At 38.1% G+C, this 25,337-nt stretch overlaps 1 protein-coding gene across 3 annotated transcripts in view; it reads left to right on the forward strand.

The window, feature by feature from the left end:
• LOC306853350 (THO complex subunit 2-like) overlaps positions 1–25,337 on the forward strand; it is a 78,842-nt gene that overhangs the window by 19,250 nt on the left and 34,255 nt on the right. For all 3 annotated transcript variants that reach the window (XM_079390667.1, XM_079390668.1, XM_079390669.1), the window contains exons 10-21: positions 1,809–1,958; positions 4,205–4,377; positions 5,276–5,471; positions 5,966–6,004; positions 6,414–6,544; positions 9,217–9,318; positions 15,399–15,483; positions 17,349–17,442; positions 17,824–17,904; positions 18,150–18,246; positions 19,830–19,947; positions 21,078–21,257. In XM_079390667.1, the coding sequence (XP_079246793.1) occupies positions 1,809–1,958; positions 4,205–4,377; positions 5,276–5,471; positions 5,966–6,004; positions 6,414–6,544; positions 9,217–9,318; positions 15,399–15,483; positions 17,349–17,442; positions 17,824–17,904; positions 18,150–18,246; positions 19,830–19,947; positions 21,078–21,257 (1,446 nt within the window). The remainder of the gene's footprint in view (positions 1–1,808; positions 1,959–4,204; positions 4,378–5,275; positions 5,472–5,965; positions 6,005–6,413; positions 6,545–9,216; positions 9,319–15,398; positions 15,484–17,348; positions 17,443–17,823; positions 17,905–18,149; positions 18,247–19,829; positions 19,948–21,077; positions 21,258–25,337) is intronic.

Genomic DNA, 25,337 nt, shown 5'->3' on the forward strand with positions numbered 1-25,337 from the left:
AGGGCTTGATTGTTTTTAATACAAGAAGTTCTAAATAAATGAATAAACCTCAGGCTGAAGGAAGAGTAAATTCATGTCTGTACAGTAGAATGCAGGAGAAGACGGTTCAACACTCTTCAGCAACAAAAAACAATGAAGCACAATTGTTAGTTTATCTAAAATCATTTTTGCTTATATGGTTGAACTGGATCATCAAAGGTCAGCAGCAAAGACATTGGTTAATAAAATGGGATTAGATACATTTGTGTTTAACATATTTAATTAATGAAGGTTTGCATCATATTCTGAGTTTGCATTTCACTGTTTTAGTTAATTTTGATGAATACTAAATCTGTTTTTTGCAAGTGGGATGAATTAAAGCACATTCACATTTAGTCTAGAACTACAGTAACAGCATGTTCACACAGCGCACTGTCAGTCAATAAATGGGGAAAAAGTAACTGGCATTACTTTTTTGAAAAATATATTTTCTTGTAAATTAAAAAGAAATGTTGCTTTACTAGTTACTTGAAAAAAGTAATATTACTTAACTCGTTACTTGTAATGCGTTACCCCCAACACTGGTCATGATGGGTTTAATTCACCCACAGAGACGGAGAAATGATTCACGTTCATCTTCCGCTGGAGCTTGCTTCAGTGCCGTGGGCTCTCTGCACTCGCTAACAAAGCATGTAAAGGCGTTGTTAGTTGTTTAACTGTGTGTTGGATAGGACAAGCCTCAACTGGGCTCTTTTATTAAAAACAGGCTGTCAACTGTGATAAAACTTCCCGGTGTTGTGATACCATTTTTGATTGTGTCGCTCCAGTGTCCTGAATGCGCTTGTGACTTCAGCTGTTCATTCATACAGTCAGATATGTATTCAAGCAGATGACTTAATCTGCTGAATAAATAAAACATGTCAAGTCTCTTACTGACTGCTGTCAGTCCCAAACAGCAACTTTCTATTGATTGTATCACTACCCTGTAATTCTCTTTCTTTCTTGTTATTGTTAACCTATTTCTTTCTTGCTTCCTTGCTTTTTTATTTTATTTAATGCTATTATTTTTCTTTTTTCTTTCTTTCATTTTTATTTTATTAATTTATTGTTTTCTTTTTCTCTCTTTTCTTATTATTTTTCTTTATTGTTATTATTTTCTTTCTTTCTTTTTTTTGTTGTTGTTTATTTTTGTAAAGTATTAATTATGAGAAAAGGTTTGAATAAAATATTAACATTAATAGCAGAAGTTGCTGTTATTATTTATTGATAGTTTAACTAAAGAATTCATCAACTAAGAAAATAACAGATTAATCGAAAAAACAATCGATAGATTAGTCGTTAGCTGCAGCCCTAATCTGAAAGCATTGACAAACATGCAAGTTTAGTGATCTCCATTGAGATTCTGCTCAAATGAAAGTGTCAAACAGCCGATCGGAGTTCATTCACGTTGTTGTTTGCACTGTTTGCTGCATAAATCTGCCGTCAGACCTCAGTGATGAACTGTAATAAATCCAAACATGTATCTTGATTTTATCGTTTGCTGAATAAATGCACTTACACAACTTCTGCACCTCAATACAAAGTCTTACTAGTTTTTTCATAGAAAAACTTGAACATTATTTGGAATTAATATTAGGAATATTTTAGATTTTGAGGGAAGCTTTTTGAGTTTTCCCAGTTTTCTTAATGTAAAGAGTTTTTGCTAAATTAATAAATCAGGAAACTAGATGAGGGGGGAAAAAGTGATTTATAATTTTAACCATTATGCAGCATGACTAATATGTGACTAAAGACCGGTCAGGCTGACTAAATGATGTGTCTTTACGCAGCTCCTCCCACTGGATTCCAGCATTGTGGAAGAGCACAAGAGAGAGATCCTGGAGGCCAAACAGATCGCCCGCAAACTCACCATGGTGGTCGTCCCCTCTGAAAAGTCAGAGGAGAAGGAAAAGGAGAAGGAAGAGGAAAAGAATGAGAAGGTAACTTGTTTTTGCTGTAGCGCATTCATTAAATCAACTGAAGCACCAGACAGAAATGTAAAACATGACTGTTCAGTGGTGCTGTTAAAGGAATAGTTCACCCACAAATAATCATGTTATTCCAAACCCACACAGAAGGGCTTGAACAGAAATACCAGCAAAAGGCTTCAGTTGTAGGGTTGGGTATCGATAGAATTTTATCAATTTCGATTCCAATGTGATTAAATAATGATATCAAACATTAATCCTGTGTCTCTTTTTTGCAAACCATTTAGTTGCAGCTGAATACCATGAACAGAAATCAACAGGCTACATAAAAACTGGACTCTTTAAGAGCTGTTTGTGTGCAAAATACAAGTTGTGGTTCTCTCATGATTCTGAAGAAAAAAACATTAGACTAAACGAAATCACGTCATCTATGAGTGTTGGTATTTGAATCGTGTTCGCGATCTTTAACAATCTGTTCAATTAAAGTGCTTTGTCATGTCGGTGGTGACGCCTCTCGTGCAACATGTTTAGCCATCACAGATTTTATATTTATATTATACTTAGCTTTTTTGGCTTCTGATCGCAAATGTAGCCAAACTTTGGAGAGCTTAGATTAGTGAGAAAAGTCCTGTCAGATCGCTAGGAATCGGAATTTTAATTTAACAAGTGTCCGATTCCTGACCTTAAGTATCTGAATCTGAAATTGGATCGATTTTCGATTCCCAGCCCTATTCAGTTGCAAATGCTTTTCATATTTCTTTGTATTGTTTAATAATTAAGTAGCCATTTTAGTACTTCAACTTATTTCATTTCAGTTAGTTGCTAAGGCAACATTTCTCATTAGTTTTCATCTAATATTTTAGAGTTGATTTTCTCAGTTTAAAAAACAAACGCTTGCAGAAGAGTTGTATGATGTAATGGTATAAATGCATGTAAATGTCAGTGTTACATAAATGGCTTTTTCTGGGCTGATCAGATGCTTGATTACAGCAGCGCATGCACTCAGGAACTCTGCGTCTGACAGCCTCAGATTCACAAAATGCACTTCCAGATGCAGTTTAGCCTTGCTGTTTACCAAGGTAATGGTTTACATTAAATCAGCAGTGTATACTTGAAGAAAACGCATACAAAATGCACACAGGGCTTTAAAATCCTGAGAAATAGCAGCGGTAGACATTAATAATGTTTAATTATAATTAAAATCTCGCTTCAGTTCATTATTTAAAAGTATATACTTTATATGCATAAATGCAAGCTTATTAAACATGAGCCTTTTGAAAACTCTTCATCTTTCAGTGTACAGTCTAAATTAAAATAGATGAATATGTGAGGTTGGGTCGAGTTGTCACACTGAAGCATTTCTAATTCTGTTTGGTCTAGAATATCAGAAGTACCAGTACAAAGTTTATTTTAAAAATGCATTCAAATGATATCAGTCTGTTAAGCAATGGCTGCTTTTGATTGTGTGCATCTGTACATTAAATCTTTCGGTGTTGATGCAGCCAGCAGACGTACTGCTATTTACTTTCATTAAATCAAACAGAAATATTAATAACAAAGAGACACTCGGTCTTGGGATGATTTCTTTGTTTGTTTACTTTAATTACTTAATTACTTCTGAATAAGAACAAATTAATTTAAAAATGACAAGTATATATTTCTTCCTAATGAATTGGAGGGTTGTCCCTTGTGTCTTAATGTAACTAAATAAAACTGTTTCAACATTTTAAAGCATGTTATATTGAAGTAAAATCAGAACAATTTGCATGGAAAGCTCGTCAGTAACAACACTTTTGCAGAGATTAAAAGAGAGACAAGTTTCAAACCAGGTTTATATTAAAGGCAAAGAATGCGTGTGCATATAGTTTCATGTGCTCTCGAGCTTTGACGGTGTTTTTACTGTGTGTTGTGGTTCAATGAGAGAATTGAGCATAACATGGAATGTCAGATTAAGAAAAAACTAAATTCACAAATTAATCCAAATAGTTGTTGCAGCCTAGTTTAAACTTTTTTTTTTTTTTTTTCACCTCTGACTGAATATATGCGAATCCTTATTTTATAGCTGTTGTTGTGGCCTTGCATTAGTGTGACTTGTAAGCTGTATGAAACAACACAGATGGTGTGCGTGTCATCTGTCTCTGAAGATAAGAATCCCCTCAGACTCCTCAGCAGAAGAGATAATGAACAAGAGCGTGTAATGATGCTGTATGTGGAGATGTGTGCTCCGCTCCTCTAATCTGTCTCTCCTCTCATGTCAGCCTCCTGATAACCAGAAGCTGGGGCTTCTGGAGGCGCTGCTGAGGATCGGTGACTGGCAGCACGCTCAGAGCATCATGGATCAGATGCCATCTTTCTACGCCACCTCCCACAAGGCCATCGCCATCGCGCTGTGCCAACTGCTCCACCTGATCGTGGAGCCGCTCTACCGCAGGTACGGCGTTCAGACACGCGCTCTGTCCTGGGCCTGTAACAGCGTTTGGTGTTGGTTTATGTTCACGGTCAACTACTCAGTCGGTGAATCGGTCCTCAGAACAATGCACACCTGACTCCCTCGCTGAATCACTGAATGATTTATTTTGTTTGGTTAGAAATTAACGGGGAACCATTAAAGGGCCTTATAAACACTTTGTAAATTGTAAGTTCGAATTGTAAATGCGAACCAATGGATTGTCAAGAAGCTAATGTTAAATATTTAAAAATATTAAATATAATCGGTTGTTTATCTAGCACACCATACATTGTGCATTTGTTTTTTTTTTGAAAGTGTGATTTGCAGTGTGGGTATGTAAATGCACGCACTAAATCTGGCAAATAATAAAAACTCATAATGGTAGTTTATAAACAGCTCCTTTTTTTTTTTTGCTTGAAAGCTCCATGTCAGAGTTAATGTCTTCACATTTCCGACCCTTTATCTCTAGTGTCAGTTGCTTGGAAACAACATGAGAGATTTGAGATTTTCTCTTATTTTGTTCTTATTCGGCATTAGTGTAAAATCTGTAAATTACAGTAGTACAGTCAGCATTTGAAGTGGATCAAAACCTTTCATCAAAGTTGTCCTAAAACAAAACAATATCGATCTTGTCCTAGGACAACTTTGAACTTTGATCCACTTCAGATATTGACTACTGTAGTTTTTACAGGTCCAGATTTTCTGTTGAAAATGTGAGTGTGGGATACACGCACACACACACCGTAAGTCAATCAGGACACAGTCCACATGAGATGTGCTTTGAGCTGTAACTGTAGATGCAGCGCTGGGACAGAAGACCCAAGAGAAATTCAGACAGCAGAGCTGTGTGTTGAACTCTTTGGACATCCTGTATTTTTAGGGCTGCAGTCCCCAAAGGTGCCAAAGGCGGTTTGAAGACTCCTCTGTGGAACAAACAGGCACTGCGGCCGGCCGAAAGCTTTGACCATCTCTCCAGGGACGTCTTCAACATGCTGTGCTACCTGGGCCCTCACCTGTCCCACGACCCCATCCTGTTTGCCAAGGTAGTGCGACTGGGCAAGAGTTTCATGAAAGAGGTGAGGACTGACACTAGAATTGGATGATATACTTGAGCGAACCCTTGAGAGGAATCCTAATAAAACACTCAATGCAACACAAGTAACTTGGTGAAACCAGGTGAAAAACTGGTGAAAACTAGTTAATAACGCTATATAGGAGAAGCAAGAACTATCTCAACTCTGCACTGGCTGTATGATGGTTGTATGTGTTGTTAGCTCATGTAGAAATGATTCAGCACTTCAGACAGCTGTAGATTCTGCTTTGATAGCCATGGACATTCTCCAGTGTTATTACAGTATTGTTCTTGTGTATTGTTTGGTAGGCAGAAAATGTAATGGTGTGTCCCAGAGGTTGATGAGGTCTATATCAGGGCTGTATTAGCTCTCTGGCTCGTTTTAATGTAACCTGTGTGAGTTCTATAGTCTCACTTTGTTGTTGGTTAATCTCTATTGATCACTGTCTGTCTCTGCGTGTGTGTGTGTGTGTGTGTGTGTCTGCCTCTCCCTTTCAGTACCAAAGTGAAAGCAAGCAAGACAGCAAGGACAAAATGGTGAGTCATGGAAGGTCCAAGAAGTGTAAAGTTGTATGAAGTACAGCACAGCTTTCTGGCTTTTTTGTTTGCTAAATTCTAGAAGATCAGATCTGACTGTAAAGTGTATTTGACATTTTTCTCACCCAATTTAAACTTAACTTAAACCTAATAGATTCTTCCAAACAAATGATCTGTTAACCGTTTTAGCGTTTAACACTAACATTGAACAGCTACTAATTTTATTCCAAGTAATTGTATTTGATTACCGGGTTTTACCGGAAGAGTTTTCTTGAGGGATTTAAAGCTATAAATCGTTTTCCAGCGATTGGAGCGTTTTGTATCTAGATGACAATGACAGGCGCTTGATAGTGCAGCTGTGTTTGTCTGGATGTATATGAAGTGCTGCATGTGTCTGTGTCTCTGGCAGGACTCTCTGCTGAGCTGTTTTCTCAGTATTGCTGATCAGGTGTTGTTACCGTCTCTCTCGCTCATGGAGTGCAACGCCTGCATGTCCGAGGAGATCTGGGGCTTCTTTAAACTCTTCCCCTACCAGCACAGGTACTGTCAGCTCATCACTTTGTCTTAACCTATAGGGCTTTCTGCTCTGCTCAGTATATGAGAAAAAATAAATGATATAGAGCTTATGTAGCTCCTCCCCTTTTCAGCACTGTTCGTTTTCTTCTGTCTTCTGGTTTGTATTTCCACAGCATGAACGTTAGATCTTCCGGATTTATGAATGAACGGCTTGTTTTAAAACGTTTCTGATCTATTGACATTTATGACATCTGCTTCTAACGTTACAATGCTCATGATAACTTTCATTAAATCCTCAATAAGTAAATCTGCTTCACCGGCTAATTACTCTTCAACAGCGATGCTGTAGAAGTATACAGAGAGTTGAGAGACAACATTGTAAAAATGGCTGTGCACGCATCTGACGCATACGATTTATAGAATAAATTAAATTACCAAGTTAATTGCATTAAGCTAATGAGCTAATTGGTAAGGTTTTGGGCTCATGCCACATAAATAGCAAGGCTTATCTCCAGGTCTGCAATAAATATACAATTAGAATAAAAAATTGCTACTTAATAAATGTCTAACATTATTTTTACTTGCAATCTGCTTACAAAATCTGCATGCTATGAGTTTCATATCAGTGCCCCAACCTTGGGGACAGGTGGGAAAACATTTACATTGTCTTTTGAGGTGTAGGCTGAGAATCTGAAAGCACGGGCAGAATATTACCCATAACAGGGCTCTAGACTGCAACCAAAAAGGGTGTAGAGCCTGGTTTATACTCGCCGCATCAGCACAAGCCCGAAGGTGCACGCAGCAGATGGAGACGGTAAAAGACCGCTTCTTAAACCAGAGAAGGTGAACTTTCTTGTAGAAAAAAAAAAACATGCAAGTTCTGTCAGCGACAGCCAGTTTAGTTTTACTTTTTGTTTTCGTTTGAAAAGCTTGTAATCTTTGCTGTTTACCTAGTCTTAAAGATGCAATAGGTGATTGTCTTCAGGGCGTGAGGACTGTAATTGGGAACAGTTGATGTTGCCTATTGTAGTAATTTAATGTTGTCTCTGGTATTCTGCTCTTTGAGCGTATGTGCGTTCAGGAGGTGTGGCTTTGGATGGCGATTGCAGGGAGGGTGGCACGTTCTCTTTCAGTGCTATCAGGCTAAAGTTAGCATTTTCCGAGATCTCCTACTGCACCTTTAATTAAAGAGCACAACAACAATAAAACAGTAAGTTACAATGACAAACTAGCTTACATAGCATTTATTAACAAAAAACGAATAAGAGGAGGCATGGCATAGGACACACATGCTGTATTATTTACCGACTAATAAATTACAAAATGTTTAGCAAACACTGAGGAATCAAATAAATAATAATATAAAAAAAATTAAGGAAAGCCTCCATAGCGTAACGTGAGGACAATGAATCCATCTTTTGTTTTAGTCTTAAAAAGTGAAAGGTGTGTGTGTGTGTGTGTATATATATATGACGTGACACCAAATTTGAAAGCGCACAAAAAAAGGAATTCCTGTTCACAAAATTTAAAACGCAAATAATACCGATGAAAAAGAACGGGTTGAATGTTGAACGCTTTCGTTACCATATAACTATAAACTATGATAAAAGTTCAGCAGCATGCATTGATTAATCAAATGTAGCAAAAAAAATTCATGTGACCAATTCATGTGATCGTGCGACCAACTGAGAAAGTTAATCACAAAAGTGCGACCAGTGAGAAGAATGAGTCTAGAGCGCTGCAGAATAGTGCCAAGGAAGTTTTTTTGTTGTTGTTGTTGTAGTTTTTTTTTCTTTTCTTTTTTGTCAAAATTTGTTGTTTTATTTACACTTTTTATTTTTCACATTTAAGTGGCCTCGGCCTATGATTGATGCATGTATTGGCTGCACAGGAGAATATATTTTGAAGAATGTGGACAGCCAAACTGTTTTGTCCCCATTGACTTCCTTAGTACTAAGACATAGTACATATGGTCAAAGACTATAGAGTACCCAAGAATGGGGAAACATGCAACGCTTAATATGGGCGCTCAATCGCAGGAAGCCCCGCCTTCTGAATGAAAGAGCCAATCGCTAATCAGTAAACCCAACAGGACTGCATGCGGGTCTGCACTTCATACTGTGTTGTGTCCAAGGCCAGTGTACAAAAATTGAAAATGTGGACAGAATATTTCTGGGCTGGTTTTTGTTTGAATTAAGTCAAAGGAGGCTTTCAGCCTGTTGTATCTGTTGGTAACTGGGTGGTGATGGCGCAGTGGATAAGACACATGCCTTTGGTGTGAGAGACCCGGGTTCGAATCCACTGTGAGACACCAATGTGTCCCTGAGCAAGACACTTAACCCCTAGTTGCTCCAGAGGCGTGCGACCTCTGACATATATAGCAATTGTAAGTCTCTTTGGATAAAAGCGTCAGCTAAGTGAATAAATGTAAATGTAAACTGTTAAGTGTGTTTGAGGATGTGTAATATTATGGGCTGTTTTATCATGGGAGTCGTTATATCAGAAGATTGCTGTGTGAGATCATATACCAGCTGAAGATTATGAGGCTGTTTTTACTGCTGCGTTTACTGTATATTGCATGCCTGTTCCCTCATGATATTCCCCCATATACCTATCTAAGCGCTGTCAGAATGCCCTGATGAACATGATATATATTTTCATTACCTTACACACGGATCTCTGTGTTGTGTAATTAGGTATCGCCTCTATGGGCAGTGGAAGAATGAGACGTACGGCAATCATCCACTCCTGGTGAAGATCAAGGCTCAGACGGTAGACAGAGCCAAATACATCATGAAGTAAGTTTACCTTCTCTCTGAATCTAGTTCAGTTCTTCTGCAATATAATCCTGTAACTGAGGATCTCTGGCCTGTAGTGAGAAGCAGCGCTCCTAGTTATTAGTGTGGATTGTCCTGATTAATTCTGAATTCAGACTTCATTACCTGGACTTTATCAAATAAAAGACACAGATAAAGCTTGATTTCTGTAGTTTTTCAGTCACCTACAGTACCGTTGAAAAGTGTTTTTTTTTTTTTTCAAAAGTCATTGAAGGAAATTGTATGTTTTTTACATATAAATACAATCAAATACTAATAACTTCATATAAACAGTTTTTGGAACTTCAATAAAAATCTTGACACAAAAATGTGAGTTTCCACTAAAATATTAAGCAATAATAATTTTCATCATTAATAATCAGAAATGATTTATCGACGACTTAGAATGACTTCTGAAAGATCACGTGACGCTGAAGATTCAGCTTTGTATCACAGCAATACATTTAGTAATATTTCTCAATGCTCTTTTGACTGAATTTGTTCGAATGAACCTGTGAGAGTAGTGTGCTGTAGTGAATTGTAGTGTAGGTGCTGTTCCATTTATTTCCTCCATATTTAATTGTTTTATGAGATGAACCAAAGCCTTGAGCATAAAATATTTTAGTATAAAAAGTGTTTAGTTTATAAGTAAACAGATTCTTACATTGTAACCCATTCCTTGAAGCACTGCAAATGTAATTGGAACTATTTTTTCTGAATTTTATTATCATTATTTCTTAGACTGATGCTAAAACATCCATCATTCAAAAAAAGAAGAATAATGTACTCTAAAATGCTGTTTTAAACCTAAATGTATTTATTTCTTTGGAACACAGTAGAAGAAATGCTGCACAAAATCTGTCTGCTGCTCGTTTCCATGCAAAGGAACTGTATAGAGACTCTGGATCTCAAGCCCCAAAATGATGAAAAAGCCCCATAAATAGTCCATAATAACTCATAGGCTGTACTTTACGTTTTATGATGACTTGATGTGATCAAATAAAAGTTTGTCGCTCACTGAACATCTTGCCCCTTCTGCTGTCCATTAAAAATAGCATCCATTTCTCCTTTTGTGTTCTGAAGAAGAAAGTCATACAGGTTTAGCAGGTGAGGAAATAATGTCAGAACAAACCTAGCTTAACATTACCTAGCTAACTTCTAGATCCTCACTGCTGAGGAAATTGGTGCAATCCCTGTTTCTATGGTAACATGGAAATTCTCCTCTCAGAATTATGGGTAGTGTAGTTTGATTTTCTTCAGATGAAGATTGTTTTAAGGTATGAAATCTGATTTATGTTTTTGATTTTGGTACATAAGCATCACTTAAATGATCCATTTTTGTTAATTGTAGACATACCTATCAGCTCTGAGGTTGTTCCATTTGTGTTTTTTCCTCTGCAGTTTAACTCCAACCATTGCACTTAGACAATGTGTAGATTTTAGGATGTTATTACATCAGTGCAACTTTAAAGGCAGTTCTCCTTGAACAAGGTTTATGTTGCCCTGCCTGTGTGTGTGTTCAGGCCCCTGTGCATATAGATGAGCTCTTTGAAAGGGCTTGCAGAATTGCTGCATCAGATTCTTTGCTTTCTTTTCAAGTGTGTTGAATAAATGATGATATTTTGGCAGATAATTGGATGGAGAGGGAGCGAGCGGGGAATGAGCTGAGGCTAAACATGTCAAAAATGTTCAGGGAGAAAGAGAGGGAAGCTCAAGGTCGCCTGTCAAGCCCTCGTATGTCTTTCGACTGTTTAGTCTCTCTCATTGGATGCTGATTGTAGCTTATGCAGGTAGTTTTGTGTTTTTCAAGTGTTGAATTAATAGATGAATATGACTGGACTAAGATTAGATTTTACTGCGTCCAACATTTCATTGTTTTTCTTTAAACATAAATATAATTCGATTTTATCCAACATAAATTTGTTTATTTTTCGTCATGCTTATTTTGATGGTTTGCCTTCATTTTTTTTCTGGTTAGTAGTTTGCTTTTAATGGATGTTGTAGCCTGAGGCTGCAGAAATCTGAAGGACAGCACGTCGAGGACAGAGAGGAGCTAGTATGATTGGAGTCGTGTGAAGGAAATAAATATTTGTTGAGCTCGATGCGAGGATGCAGCCTTGAATGTGAAAGCTTGCTACAAAAGAGGCTCTATTTGGTCAGATTTAGCAACAAAATTGTGCCATATTTATTCTAAACATGTTTAAAAAAAGTCAAACATCTGATATATTAATACATTTTGAAGTTTAAATCTAAATAAACCATTAAATCCAAACCATTACGTTTATTATTCACATTTAGATGAACGTCATTGTTTACCAGAAGTTTAACATGAACCTTAAATGTATTAATTAAAAGCATTAACAATACAGTTCTAAACAAGTGAAATGCAAATGCTTTATTTTGCTGTATTTAAGCATTTTTTTTGCTCAGTTTGACCCGTTGGAACCCATTTGTTGCATGCATGCATTTTGCATACGGTGGACTTACGTGACTGTGTGTGTGCTGTGAGGCGAGCTGTCAGACATTAGCGGAGTGTGTGAGTTGTAGGGAGGTGCAGGTGGTGTGTTGGACTGCAGTGCTGCTGCGGAGGATCTGTCAGCACTGAGGCAGAAACACGGAGGAGTAGCGCTTCATTCAGCAGTGCGACCGGAGGAGGTGAAGAGACACACACACTCTCCCGAATCCATCTGAGAGCTCTGTGCACTGCATTGAGGGGTTTTTCTCTTTTTCTGAGCATCTCTGCCATTTGATTATTACGGATGACGTATGTGAATGCAGTCTATACGGGAGAGCGCATTCACAATAATGCACGTTTCGGATGTCCTGTCTGTTTTATCCTTTAAGAAATGACTGACTTTTAGATTAATTTCATTCCTATAACCACTGCATAAATATGCGTACAGCCTCATGCCACGAGTGCCCTCCAGAGTGAACACACAAAGCTCACATGAGCGTTTGAAAGCAGCCGTCTGTGAGTTTTGCGTATCTAATAAACTAATTGCATTACAGACAGCATTAATGATGTCTTTGTAGAGCATTTGGAAGAGAAAACGCTGATATACTGGTAAAATCACACATTGTAGGTGCTGTAACATCGAGCAAATTAAGCCTATGATTGTCCTTGTAATTTTCTTTAACATTTCCGAACTTAATGTAATAGATATAATGTAATGTAATTAGATACTTGTTCAAGGGTTTTGTGTGTAATTGGCAGCAACTATAATACTGCTGCCTCTAGTTCATGACAGTTTTCCATAAGTTTTTACCGCATTTACAGAATCGTTTAAGAGAGAATTGTGATGCATCAAATCGGTTTTCCTCCCACCCCTAATTTTTTAACATCTCTTTCATGACATATTTGAAAGTGTGTTTTATGAAAATGTTCGATATGTACTAGTGAGACGGCTGACGTCCTGTTGTTCATGTGAGCTTTATAAGACTTCTGGGTATCAGAAGATGTCATTAGAGCTTGTTCATTGTGCTCTGAAGGTTAAGCATATCAATTAGGCCACCTGATGTGACGTTGGGAATGCTCTGAGCGCACACACGGCTCCCTTATTAAGACCAATGACACTGTCATGGCTTAGCAGTCAGCAGCTCCTGTCGGCTCACCAGTTTGAATGGAAACTCCACAATGCCAGCACTGGCTCTGTGCCCTCCTCGTGTGTGTGTGCGTGTTTTTTTTTTTTCCCCCAGCTACTTTATTAATTGACTTTTTAATTGGCCCTTTTGTGCCACACTTCAGACAAAGTAGCTCTGCTAGTCTGCAGGAAAACACCAGCCCCCCGCGCTCACAATTAACAGCGTTATAAAGAACAGCCCGAGAGGCGCTGCGCTTCACGTGACAGTCCATCATGCGCCTGCTGGCATGTGTGATTAAAAAAATAAATAAAAAATCAGCACAGAGGTGTGAAGACTCGTAAAACAAGAGCGAGACGGGACATAGACAGCGTCCACTCTCACCCCATAGAGGAGACACCCATCTGTCGCCTGTCATGCTGCAGTTCTTACAAAATTCCAGTATTCACAACACTGGAAGGCCACGTTAACAAGAAGTCGACAATGAGTTTGTCATTGGATATTTGATACCATTTGAACAATGTTTCCAGCAAAAATAACTATGACGCTTAACATTGCTACATAACTACGGCATGATCGTGTGACTTCAACATCACCATTAAGCTTCCGTCAACTCTTCTGGCAATTTGAAATGTTTGAGTTGACTGTGGACTCAATGAGGCTTTGAATGCTAACTAGCAGATGAGTGTACCTGTTTGATGACGTTTAATGTCCCTGACAACCTCCGTACGCCCTTGTTAGCAACCACCTTTTCAGAAAATCAAAAGCTTTGAAAAGAAATCACTGTCACTTATCAAAATACTCTTCAAGAACACCACTAAGGTGTGGTTTTCTGTAACAGCAGCCGGACTGGCCACATGACCAATGGCCAAAATCCTATTGGTTGGCGATGGCCAGTTTTATTTGCACTGTGATGGAAAAGTGATTAGATCAGCTCTGTTTGTGCATGTCTTTTATTGGTGCAATAATAGCCATTCGTTCCAATAAAAATTGTATCGCACCAATTTCCTCAGTGGATATTCATCTTGGCGTGAGCTGGCCTTCAGGAGGGGCCAATTAGAGACAATTAAATATCATTCGGTTTTTTGTTTTGCGTAAGCATTAAAGGGGTCATCAGATGCCCATTTTCCTCAAGTTGATATGATTCTTTAGGGTCTTAATGAAAAGTCTATAACACACTGGATAAAATTTCTCAATGGTAGTGTAAAAACCACTCTTTTTACCCTGTCAAAACAGCTCGGCGGTGTTCATAACATTTTTTTCTAACTTTCCGTGCAGCTCCGCTTCCGAAGATGCACAACTTCTTAGTTTCTGCATGTTCTAATGAGTGATATTTTTTTCAAATCAAGAAACAGGTTTGGGTTGTCTGATAATATTAATAATAATAATATCACTTTTTTGTTGTTCCTTAGAAATGCATATTTGATAGTAGCTTGAGTTAGGATGCAGAGGTAAAGTTTTGTTCATTATCAAAATCGGTAACATCTGTAAATATTTTTTACAGTGGTGTGAAAAAGTGTTGGCCCCCTTCCTGATTTTTGTGCATGTTTGTCACACTTTAATGTTTCAGATCATCAAACTAATTTAAATATTAATCAAAGATAACACAAGTAAACACAACATGCAGTTTTTGAATGAAGTTTTTTATTATGAAGGGAAAACTAAATCCAAACCCACATGGTCCTGTGTGAAAAAGTGTTTGCCCACCTTATCACACCTGAGTTCAGTTTCTCTAGCCACACCCAGGCCTGATTACAGCCACACCTGATCAAGAAATCACTTAAATAGGACCTGCCTGACAACATGAAGTAGACCAAAAGATCCTCAAAAGCACACATCATGTTGATATCCAAAGAAATGCAGGAACAAATGAGAAAGTAATTGAGATCTATCAGTCTGGAAAAGGTGTGTACACACACTGCCAACACACATTTCAGTTCAAACAACATGTAAAAGTGAATTTTCCATCTGATGATTAAAACTGAACACCTCAGATCTGAGATCAGTTAAAACACATGGAACCATGGCAATTTTGAAATGTTTCAGAAACCAAAGTTCAAAGCAGTATGACCTAACGAAGCCTCGTTTGCTGAAATCACGTGACTTGGCAAGTTTGCGTCGAACCACTGATTCAAAACAAAAGATTCATAAAGGTTTCAAAGCTTCATGCACTGCCATTGGTAATACATGTATTAAAGACTTGTGTAGAGATATTGATTTTCCTTAGTTATTTGAAAACACAAAATATGCACAATCCTTTGACAAGGATATTATATTTTTGCTGTTTTACCACCAACAGAATTTTTTGTACAAGTGGCCATGATTATTGGTATATGCCAGCCAAATATTGCCTGTAGTAGTAAGTATAGCCAATTTACTGGCCTGTTTTAGTCACTGGTGAGTGTGAGTGTTATTAATTGTCCTCTTTGGTGTGTCTGTGCCACTTTTTCTGGTTTTCACCTTCTGTTGCTTTTTTCCCCCAGGCGACTGACTAAGGAGAATGTGAAGCCCTCAGGAAGGCAGATTGGAAAGTTAAGCCACAGTAACCCCACCATTCTCTTTGATTATGTGAGTATTTTATTGCTTGCGGCGGCCATAATGGTCCGCTAGACTAATGACATGCTTTTACAGGGCTACTTTATAATCTGCAGTGTGCCATCAATTTCCATTGCTCCTGAGATTAAAAAGCACGTATATGAGCTAAGACCAGTGGCCTAATGTCCAAAATCAGAACGAGAGCATGAACACGAGGCTAAATTTAGGCTTTATTAGTCAGCGGGCTAACGGTAATCGCATTCATCTCCATCGAATGTAAGAAATTCATGACTGGGCCGACCGCGGCTGACAGATCTTCATGTGTACCAGAAAGTTTTCATCAGGATGCTTCTTTCTGCTGGGTTGGTTCTGAAGAAGTGGAGCGGAGGCTTGTTCTGCTGTCGCCGTTTATGCTGTGCACGTCTTCAGCGATGAGAGGCTCCGAGTTTTGCTCTCGTGTACCGAGAAGAAAAGACTTGGAAGTGGCTGGTGGTGGCGGGGCTTTGAATTCATTAGAATTTCAGAAAAAATCAGAAGATTCAGTGGTGAAATAAAAGACGGAGATGAGCTCTGATGAAGGCTGTGTTATTCAGGCGCTGGCAGAGGACTGAGCTTTCCTCATTTTATGAACGCCGAGAGAGAGAGACCACTGACTGATGCTGCTGCCTCTGAACTGAGAAACACTCGCCACAGTACAACATCAAATCAAAATTGATTCTGTTTGCTAGAATGAATGTCCCTGGACTGATTGAGCAATGTATTATTCTCCATGACCAGGGAAATATAATTAGTGGTGTTTGCAAAGACAAGTTTGGCGATTTGACTGATATTGACCAATATTGATCGCAGCAGCGATCATGTATTTTTGTAGGCTGGTTCCCTCAACAACAAAAAAACAAGAAACACTGGAATTTTTGATAACACTTTAGAATAGGGAACACATATTCACTATTAACTATGACATTTGCCTCAATAAATTCCTAATTTGCTGCTTATTAATAGTTAGTAAGGTAGTTGTTAAGTTTAGATGTTGGGTAGGATTAGGAATGTAGAATAAGGCGTTAATATGTGCTTAATTACTACTAATAAATGCCTAATATTCTAGTAATATGCATGCTAATAATCAACTAGTTAAGAGACCCTAAAATAAAGTTACCAAATTTTTCTGTTGGTTTTTGGATTATTGCAAAAAATAAGTTCTGTGGTCAAAAAAGGTTTATGACTCTTACATGTTTTGTTCATGATAATTTTGATGATAAATGCAATTTCTTTCAATCCTGAAGCCTAAATCCAATCATCAGATGTAAGAAGCTAAACATTTCAGTCGCATGTACCAAAAACAGTGTCTTTGGGATGTCAGAACTGAAAAAAATGGCCTACAAAGAATACATCTGATAACCTATTTTTTTTTTTTTTCAGACGTTTCTGGTGTATAAATGACTCTTTTTGTTAAATTTCATCTTTATATCACAATGAAAAAACAAGGTTTTCTTTCTCTCTGTGGATCCAATATTACAAAGTTGATTTCCAGTTAAGAAAAACTGCTTAAATCAAATTGGTAAAACTGATCATACTATGATAGACGAATAGTAGCAATCACAATCAGGTCTATTGCAAATGAATACAATCAGGTATTGCTCTGTTTGCAATTTCACTTGAAAATACAATGCATTACCGAGTTTAGTTTGACGTCTTTTAAAGAGAATTGCATTTCTGATTTCCGTCTGATCTCAGAAGTTTGAGCATATAGAAATGGCACAAAAAGGACTTGAATAACACACGTGGACCTCAGGGGAATACAAATAAATCTGTATGTAGAAGGAGTGAGTCACTGCTGCAGAGTGCTGTGTTGTTAGGTTAATGAATGTAATGTTTTCTCTCTCTCTCTTTTCTTTCAGATTCTGTCTCAGATCCAGTGGTACGATAACCTCATAGCTCCAGTGGTGGACTCTCTCAAATACCTCACCTCTCTCAACTATGATGTGCTGGCCTGTATCCTTTCAGACGGCTCTGATAATTACACTCCCACTGTATAATAATCTTCCCCCTCCGCTAATAACAGCTCTCCCAGGAACTTGCTGATCTCCTCCAAACTCCCGTAATTTGCGCCTGATTAAAATAGCATGTAATCGCTCACCTTGACTTCATCGTCATCACTGAAGCTGACAGCTTTGTGTGTTTAAAATGAGGGAGACAAGCATTTCTGTAGTTTGGAGAGCAGCGGAGGAAAATAGACTTAATTTTCTTTTGAACATGCCAAAACAATGTCTAAGCGTATGAGTAATAGTCTGAAGAGCGTCTGCCGCTTACAGCGGGTGTGTTATCTTTAAAGAGCGAGACGTGGTGTGTTTGAGGCCTTGACCGTGTGGGCAGATTGCATTATTGAAGCTTTAGCCAACCCAGAGAAAGAGAAGATGAAACACGATGACACGACCATTTCATCATGGCTGCAGAGTGAGTGCCGCGCTTCCTCTAAAACGCCTCTTCGATGTGTCGAGATGCCGAATAAATTGAACTTCTGCCTGGCATCCTAATGGACGTTAAATGTCATTTCTTGAAATGGTTTGACCCTGCTGCTAGAGTGTGTCCGGAAAGCAATTTGGAGCACAAATGCATGACAATCTTGACTTGCCATCGTACGAATTCTAATGCTCGTTCTTATGATAATATTTTGCTTTTGTCATCACGTCTTTCCCAAGGTCTTGCTAGTCTTTGTGGAGCGGTTTTTAGAAAATATCCCATCGAGTTAGCTGGTCTTCTGCAGTATGTGACCAACCAGCTGAAAGCAGGCAAGAGGTACGCTTACGTGTTTGCTGTGTTTAGGTCCTGACCTGACCTTCAAAGAGGCACTGTGCTGTTTTCACCCTGCACACTATTAAAACCGTTGTTACTATACAAAATCAACTATCACAAAACCAGTAGATCATCCAAGTAAAGATGCCCAGTATCAAGGATATGTAAACTTTGGAAAGGGTTATTCACGTCTATATTCAGTTATTATTTTGTCTTGTAGACTAGATGCAAACTTCTGTTGAGTGGAATGGCTTTTTTTTATGTATTGCATAAAAAAAAAGCCTAAAGTGTTGCAATGTAATTTAATTTTTTTTATCCCCCAGTAAATTTCCGTAGCCCTACTCCCCGTTCTCCTGGCTGTTTGTGTAGTCTTGAACTTGGTGTTGCTATATACTCATGCGGACCTATCTTTATTTAAAAGATTGTTAACAGAAAACATTGAGAAGCATGCTTTTGCCAGTTAATTTGAATTTGTAGTCATTTTGTAGAGTATGGCCAGTGCTCGAACAGAAAAGTGACATTTCCAATCCCAAATTAGTTTGAAAAATATATTTGTTATGCTGCTGTTTTTCAAAACATGTGTATCCTTAAAGTACAGGAAGGCATTCAAGTCTTTTTAAGGACTTTGACAATGTTTTGAATGTTAATTCCGTATTTAACCCCTTCATTCCAAGTGTTCAGTACCCTGGACAGATTAACTTTTGATTTTCTTAAAGGGATAGTTCACCCAAAAATTAAAATTGTCATTAATTGCTTACCCTCATGTCATTCTGAACCCGTAATACCTTCGTTCATCTTCAGAGCACAAATTAAGATATTTTTGATGAAATCCGAGAGCTTTCTGACCCTGCATAGACAGCAACACAACTGCAATGTTCCCAGGTCCAGAAACGTAGTAAAGACATCAGAAAAGTAGTCCATGTGACATCAGTGGTTCAACCGTAATTTAACGAAGCTGCGAGAATACTTTGTGTGTGCAAAGAAAACAAAAATAATGGCTTTATTCAGCAATTCTTCTTCTCCTCATCCCATCTGCAGCGGTGCTTTTATACTGAAACTGAAACTTTTATACTGAAAGTTAGGACTAAGTGTGCGATTTAGCATTTTATACAGCAGTGTTGAAATGTGCTGTGTTTGCAACACTGGTTCGCTCTAGTCCAAATGCCCAGTATATTTAATATACAGCAATTACAGTGATTCATTTCTCTGGACTAAAGAGGTTAATCCTCTTTAATTTCTCATTAAATAGATGATTTTTCTTTGAATGTAAAAATAATAAAACCGAGAAGTTAAATTAAAACGTAGCATAGCAAAGTAGTCTCAATTTTGGTGGCTTCTGACTCAAAAATGGGTTGCAGATCTGAAAAGGCTACTGTCCTGCATCACGGACCAAAATATACGCTGAAATTGAAAATGAGGATCCAATACATTCACACTAGAGCTGAATCCGCCAGTCCATATTTGAGGACGTTCTCTAGCTCTATTTAATTTCATTAATCCAGTGTCATTGAGCGTGCAGAACTCCCGAAGAGCTGCTTTGGTTTTATCGAGGTCTTTAATGATTCCTGTGTTTTGTGTTGTGCCAGTTTTGACCTGCTGATCCTGAAGGAGGTGGTGCAGAAGATGGCAGGGATTGAGATCACAGATGAGATGACTTTGGAGCAGCTGGAGGCCATGACAGGTGGAGAGCAGCTCAAAGCGGAGGTACGCCACACCTTTGAAACACAGTCATCGTTTAGCAAACAGCACGCATTTACAAGCTTAAGCCATGTTTGTGAATGTGTGGATGTCATTTCAATAGATTAGGGCTGCAGCAATATTTCAGATGTGCAATGCTGGAAGTGTGCTTGTGCTGTTATTTAAAATGTATCTTAGTATGCCACTTGGTTTGATATTTTATCCAAGGTAGGACTGCTTGATTATTGCAAAAATCATAATCACGATTATTTTGTTCAATATTGTAATCATGATTTTTTAACACGATTATGAGTGTGCCATATGACTAGGGCTGTGTATTGGCAAGAATCTGGCGATATGATGCGTATCACGATACAGGGGTTGCGATATGATATGTTACGATACTGTAAGCAAGGCAATATATTGGGATATTTCTTATTTTAGGAATAGGATATATTTTTAGGAAAGCTGTCATTAAGAGCACACCACTATATGCAAACCTTGGCAATACATAAATAAATACAGATTGTTTAACCAGAACACACTGGGATCTGCATTTGCAATAATCAGTACGAGTCAAGGGAGAAATATTCAAGTGCTTGCAGGATTCTTTAGTTAAATGTATAAAATGTATTTTATAAAAAAGACCATATATATTTTTAGACCCTGCTTTAAAGGTTTTTTGCAAAAGCAACGTTGCATGATTTTACTGATTTGCACGTGGCATTTATGGAGGAATGGGATCAGAATTAAAAACATTTTGGGTAAACTTGGGATTTTTTTTTTTGGGTGTTGTGATGCAGAAATCAAGGCCCCTGTAATGAGATCTAGCTAGAGTTCATGTGTTACCCTATTATTCTGCAAACAGAGCTTCCTTGAAAACACAGAGGCAATTAAAGTGCGACCACATGGGACAGTAGGTGTTCATAATGAATCAACTTGGCAGTTTCTTGTGCTTGAGTAAGTGAAGAAACTCTCAAGTTCAGTCTGCGCAGCTTCCATTTTGGCCTGGTCATGACTTCTTGACTTAATCATGGCAGCTGCGAGAACATTCCTCTCATCTTGTGCATATCCCCTCAATATGAAGAGGCATGATAATGGATTGACATGTTTGATTGGGAGTGTTTCTGTTCATTTCTGATTGTTTGTGTGTGTAGGGTGGCTACTTTGGGCAGATCAGGAACACTAAGAAGTCGTCTCAGCGTCTGAAGGATGCTCTTCTGGACCACGAGCTGGCATTACCGCTGTGTCTCCTGATGGCCCAGCAGAGGAACGGGGTGGTCTTCTCTGAGGGGGGAGAGAAGCACCTTAAACTCGTGGGGAAGCTTTACGATCAGGTATAATCAACTAAGAAGCGGCTCTTGAAGCCACGATGACTCCGCTCCATGCAGTCCTCAACTCTGTTGTTGAAGTTTTCTAAAAAGAGCATAATTGCTAATTAAATTTGACAAGCAGCGGAGCTCATGCAGTGGAGCTGATAATACATTTCTTCAGAACTCTTTACCTCAAGTTTGATGCTTGTTTACTTTTCAGTCTAGTTTAAAATTATGCCATGATATAGATAGACAGTCAGACTTTAGGGTTCCTGGAGGGGATTTTCAGGAAGAAACGGCAAATAAAATTGCACATTTTAATGAGGTAAAGACTGCCAATTAGGAAAGATCTGCTTTTTAGATGAGAAAATGTGTTAATTATGTTAATGAGTGAAACATGGAATAGAAGTTCTTCAACATAGCATAACACTTCATCAGTGTCTTTCTCACATCAATGCCATTGGACAGCCTGTCTAAGTCAGCAAACCGTTAACCCTTTAGTGCATGAATGTTTCAGCTATCATTATTACATATTCGGGTCTTTATCGACCTGGACCTACATATCTAACACGGATGGATCTCTGACTGCTGCAACAGTACATAACTCTCCTGATATTTTAATAACTGTTACAAAAGAATAAAATAAAACATATTTTGTTACCGTTTGAAACTTGGAAGGGTTCAATTTGAGCTGCTGATTTCACCATCCCTGTCATCGTCACAGTGCTCTTCCTGTACATTCAGCATCTGGCTCAACCATATTCTCAAAACGATCATTTTCAACGTCTTCAAATTCAATATTTTGATTTAAATTGGCCATCGAGAGCATTGGGAGAAATTCTGGTGATTTAGTAACCATTTTGGCCTCACTCATTTGCAGTAATTTATTTACTTATTAATACTTTATGCTATTGCCTGCGTGATGCACCAAAGTGATTTCTCAATTCAGCATTCAGCATTAAACTGATGATAAATCATGAAATCTGTTTTGATTGCAATGCTATGATTTGCCTTGGGCAGGACTATGTAAACTGTTTTGGGCATGGAGACTCTCCAAAAGTATTGGAACAGGACCAAGAGACAAAATTGCTCTGTTGGCTGTGGAGTCAAGACATTTAAAAATATGATTAAAAGATGACTATGATGCAAAACTACAGAATGTCACATTTTATTATTGGCTGATTCAACACATAGATGTTTTACCAGCTAAGAAGTTCAGCACTTTTAGAGTTCATCCCTCTATCTGATGTGAGCAGAAGTATTGGAGCAGTTGCCTCACAGGTCTTTCTAAGTGATCAGCTGTGTCCTGTTGCATTAATTCTTCAGATATTAAAAGCAGGGAATGTGTCGTATCAGTTATATCCATTACTTCTGTATTCTGAATCTTGCATTCGATGATGGCACACACAAACCAGGATGAAGATGAGGGAGCTGACTTTGAGAGAAAAGCAAGCAATTTGGATGCTAAAAGAAAAGAGGAAGTCAATTAGAGCTCTAGCAAAAACAAAGGGCATGGAGAAATCAAGTGTTTGGAAACCACCAGCAACCCACAACGACCTGATCGGCTGAGAAAACAATAGTAGTTTATGACAGACAAATCATAAAAGCTGTGAAAATGAATCCTAAAAGACGTGTCTGTAAAATTACCAACAACTTCCAGAAAGCTGGGGTGATGCTCTGACAATCTACTGTCCTCAGGAGACTTTGACACAGAATTACAGATGCTACACAGCAAGATGCAAACCTCTGACCAGCACCAAACATAGAAAGACAAGATTAGAGTTTGCAAAAAAGCACAAAAGGTGAGCCAGAAGAGTTTTGGAACTGTATTTATGGACCGATGAGACAAAGATGAACCTTTATCTAAGTGATGGGAAAGCAAAAATGTGGAGAAAAAAAGGGAACTGCAAATGATCCCAAACATAAAGCCTCATCTGTAAAGCATGGTGGAGGTGGTGTCATGGCATGGGCATGCATGACTGCCTCTGGAACAGGCCCTCTCAACTTTACTGATGACTTAATGTATGATGACAGTAGCAGAATGAATTTGGAAGGGTACAAAACCATCTTGACTACCAATATTCAAGAAAAAGCCACCAGATTCATTGGGAAGTGCTTCATATTGCATCAGGACAATGACCCAAAACACCCTGCCAGTTCAGTCAAGGAATTTATAAGGGCAAAGAAATGGAAAGTATTAGATTGCCCAAGTCAATCTCCAGATTTAAATCTGATTGAACATGAATTTCAGCAGCTGAAGAGGAGAGTAAAGGCAGAAACTCCCCAAAACAAGCAACAATTGGACTTGGCTGCATTAAAGGCTGGGAAAAGCATTTCAAAGGATGAGAGCAAGAGTCTGGTGATGTCTATGGGTCCCAGACTCACTGCTGTGATTGTGTGCAAGGGATCTGCAACTAAATAATAGCTTTTAATCCTTTATATCTGCCTTATGTTCAACTGTCCCAATACTTATGCTCACATCAATGAGTGGGATGAACTCTAAAAGTGCTGTTCTTTTTATTTGGTAAAACATGAATGTGTTGAAACGGCTAATAATAAAATGTGACATTCTGTAGTTTTGTCTCATATTCATCTTTTAATCATATTTATAAATGTCTTGACTCCACAGCCAACAGAGCAATTTAGTCTTTACTGTTCCTATACATATGGAGGGAACTGTATATTATTGTACATATCGTTACTTTTATTTATGTATTGTATTTATTTATTTATTTTTATTCTGTGGCAGAAACAGGCTTCCATACTTTTGCTTGGCTTCCATATCAAACTTGGAGCAACATGTCCATATTTGGTAATCAGTTTGGAAAGCTGTGGCTAAGAGGAGAAAAAAAAATGTATTTTGTAAATTTGTAAAAAAAAAAAAAAAAAAAAACTTTTTTTTGTATTTTCTGTGCAAAAAGTTATAATATGGCTTCAGAAAATATATATTATTATGGACTACTTTTGGTCACACTATAGTCTAGGGATCAGTTCTCACTATTAACTATTAACAAGTTTTGCCTCAAACTCTTAATTGGCTGCTTAGTTTAGTTTATTTATATAGCACAATAAAACAACAGTCGCTGACCATTGTGCTGTACAAAAATTGTACAACCAATATAAAAAAAAAACCTCAAGAATAGCAAACATACAGAGAAACAAGCTCAGGACGACTTGCATATTATACGCCTTCTCTAAATGGAAGATTTTTAAACCGAGATTCTGTAGAGATTATCCTAATAATAAAGGCAGGCTATTCCACAATTTTGGGCCGACTATGGCAAAAGCCTGGTCTCCCTTTCTTTTAACTGTGAGCTGGTTTGATGACCTGAGACATCTAGCAGATATGTTAAGTCACCAGGTCAGATAAAATCAAAAAGTAAAATCTTAAACATTTTATTCTAAAACACAACGGCAACCAATGCAGGGAGAGTAAGATGGGGCTAATGTGCTCATATTTGCGTGTGCTTATAAGGTAATTAAGTTTAGGATTAAGGGATCTAAAATATGGTAATGCAGAAAAATTCATTATTTTTGTGCTGTTTAAGTACAAATAAACAGCTAATATGCTAGTAATTTAAACAACTAGTTAATAGTGAGAACTGATCCCAAAACTGAATTTTCAGGCTACTTTATCTGACGGGCTTGACAGCCCCTGATCAGTGTATGATCTCACTGCAGGGAAAAGAGCTGCGTGAACACTCTGCAAAGTCTCTCTTTTTGAGTTTTTGGGTGAAACTGACTTTTTAAATGAGTAATTGAAAACTGCCGTTTCCCAAAGCAAACCAAACTGAATGATTGAGTTTTAGAAACTTTTCATTGTTGTCAGTGTCGCAGTTGGGAGTGAAAGTGGCCCGTATCAGCCATGAGAAGACTCATGTAGAGAGTTGTACAGAACTTCTGTGATTTTCATCCGCCCACACACACTGGCAGTTTGCTTTTCATGTTCAGCAGCTGCGCAGCTCAATTACTCACTGGGTAATCCAATTGACTGTTTCCTCTCTCCCCCCATGTTCTCTAGACATGTCGCAATTCACAGCAGATGGTGCTAAAAACTAACATCATCAGCTTCATTCTGTGTGGGACTGCGAAATGATGCAGCCG

The sequence above is a fragment of the Barbus barbus genome (genome assembly GCF_936440315.1).
Source record: "Barbus barbus genome assembly, chromosome: 33".
In the NCBI taxonomy this organism is placed as follows: Eukaryota; Metazoa; Chordata; class Actinopteri; order Cypriniformes; family Cyprinidae; genus Barbus; species Barbus barbus.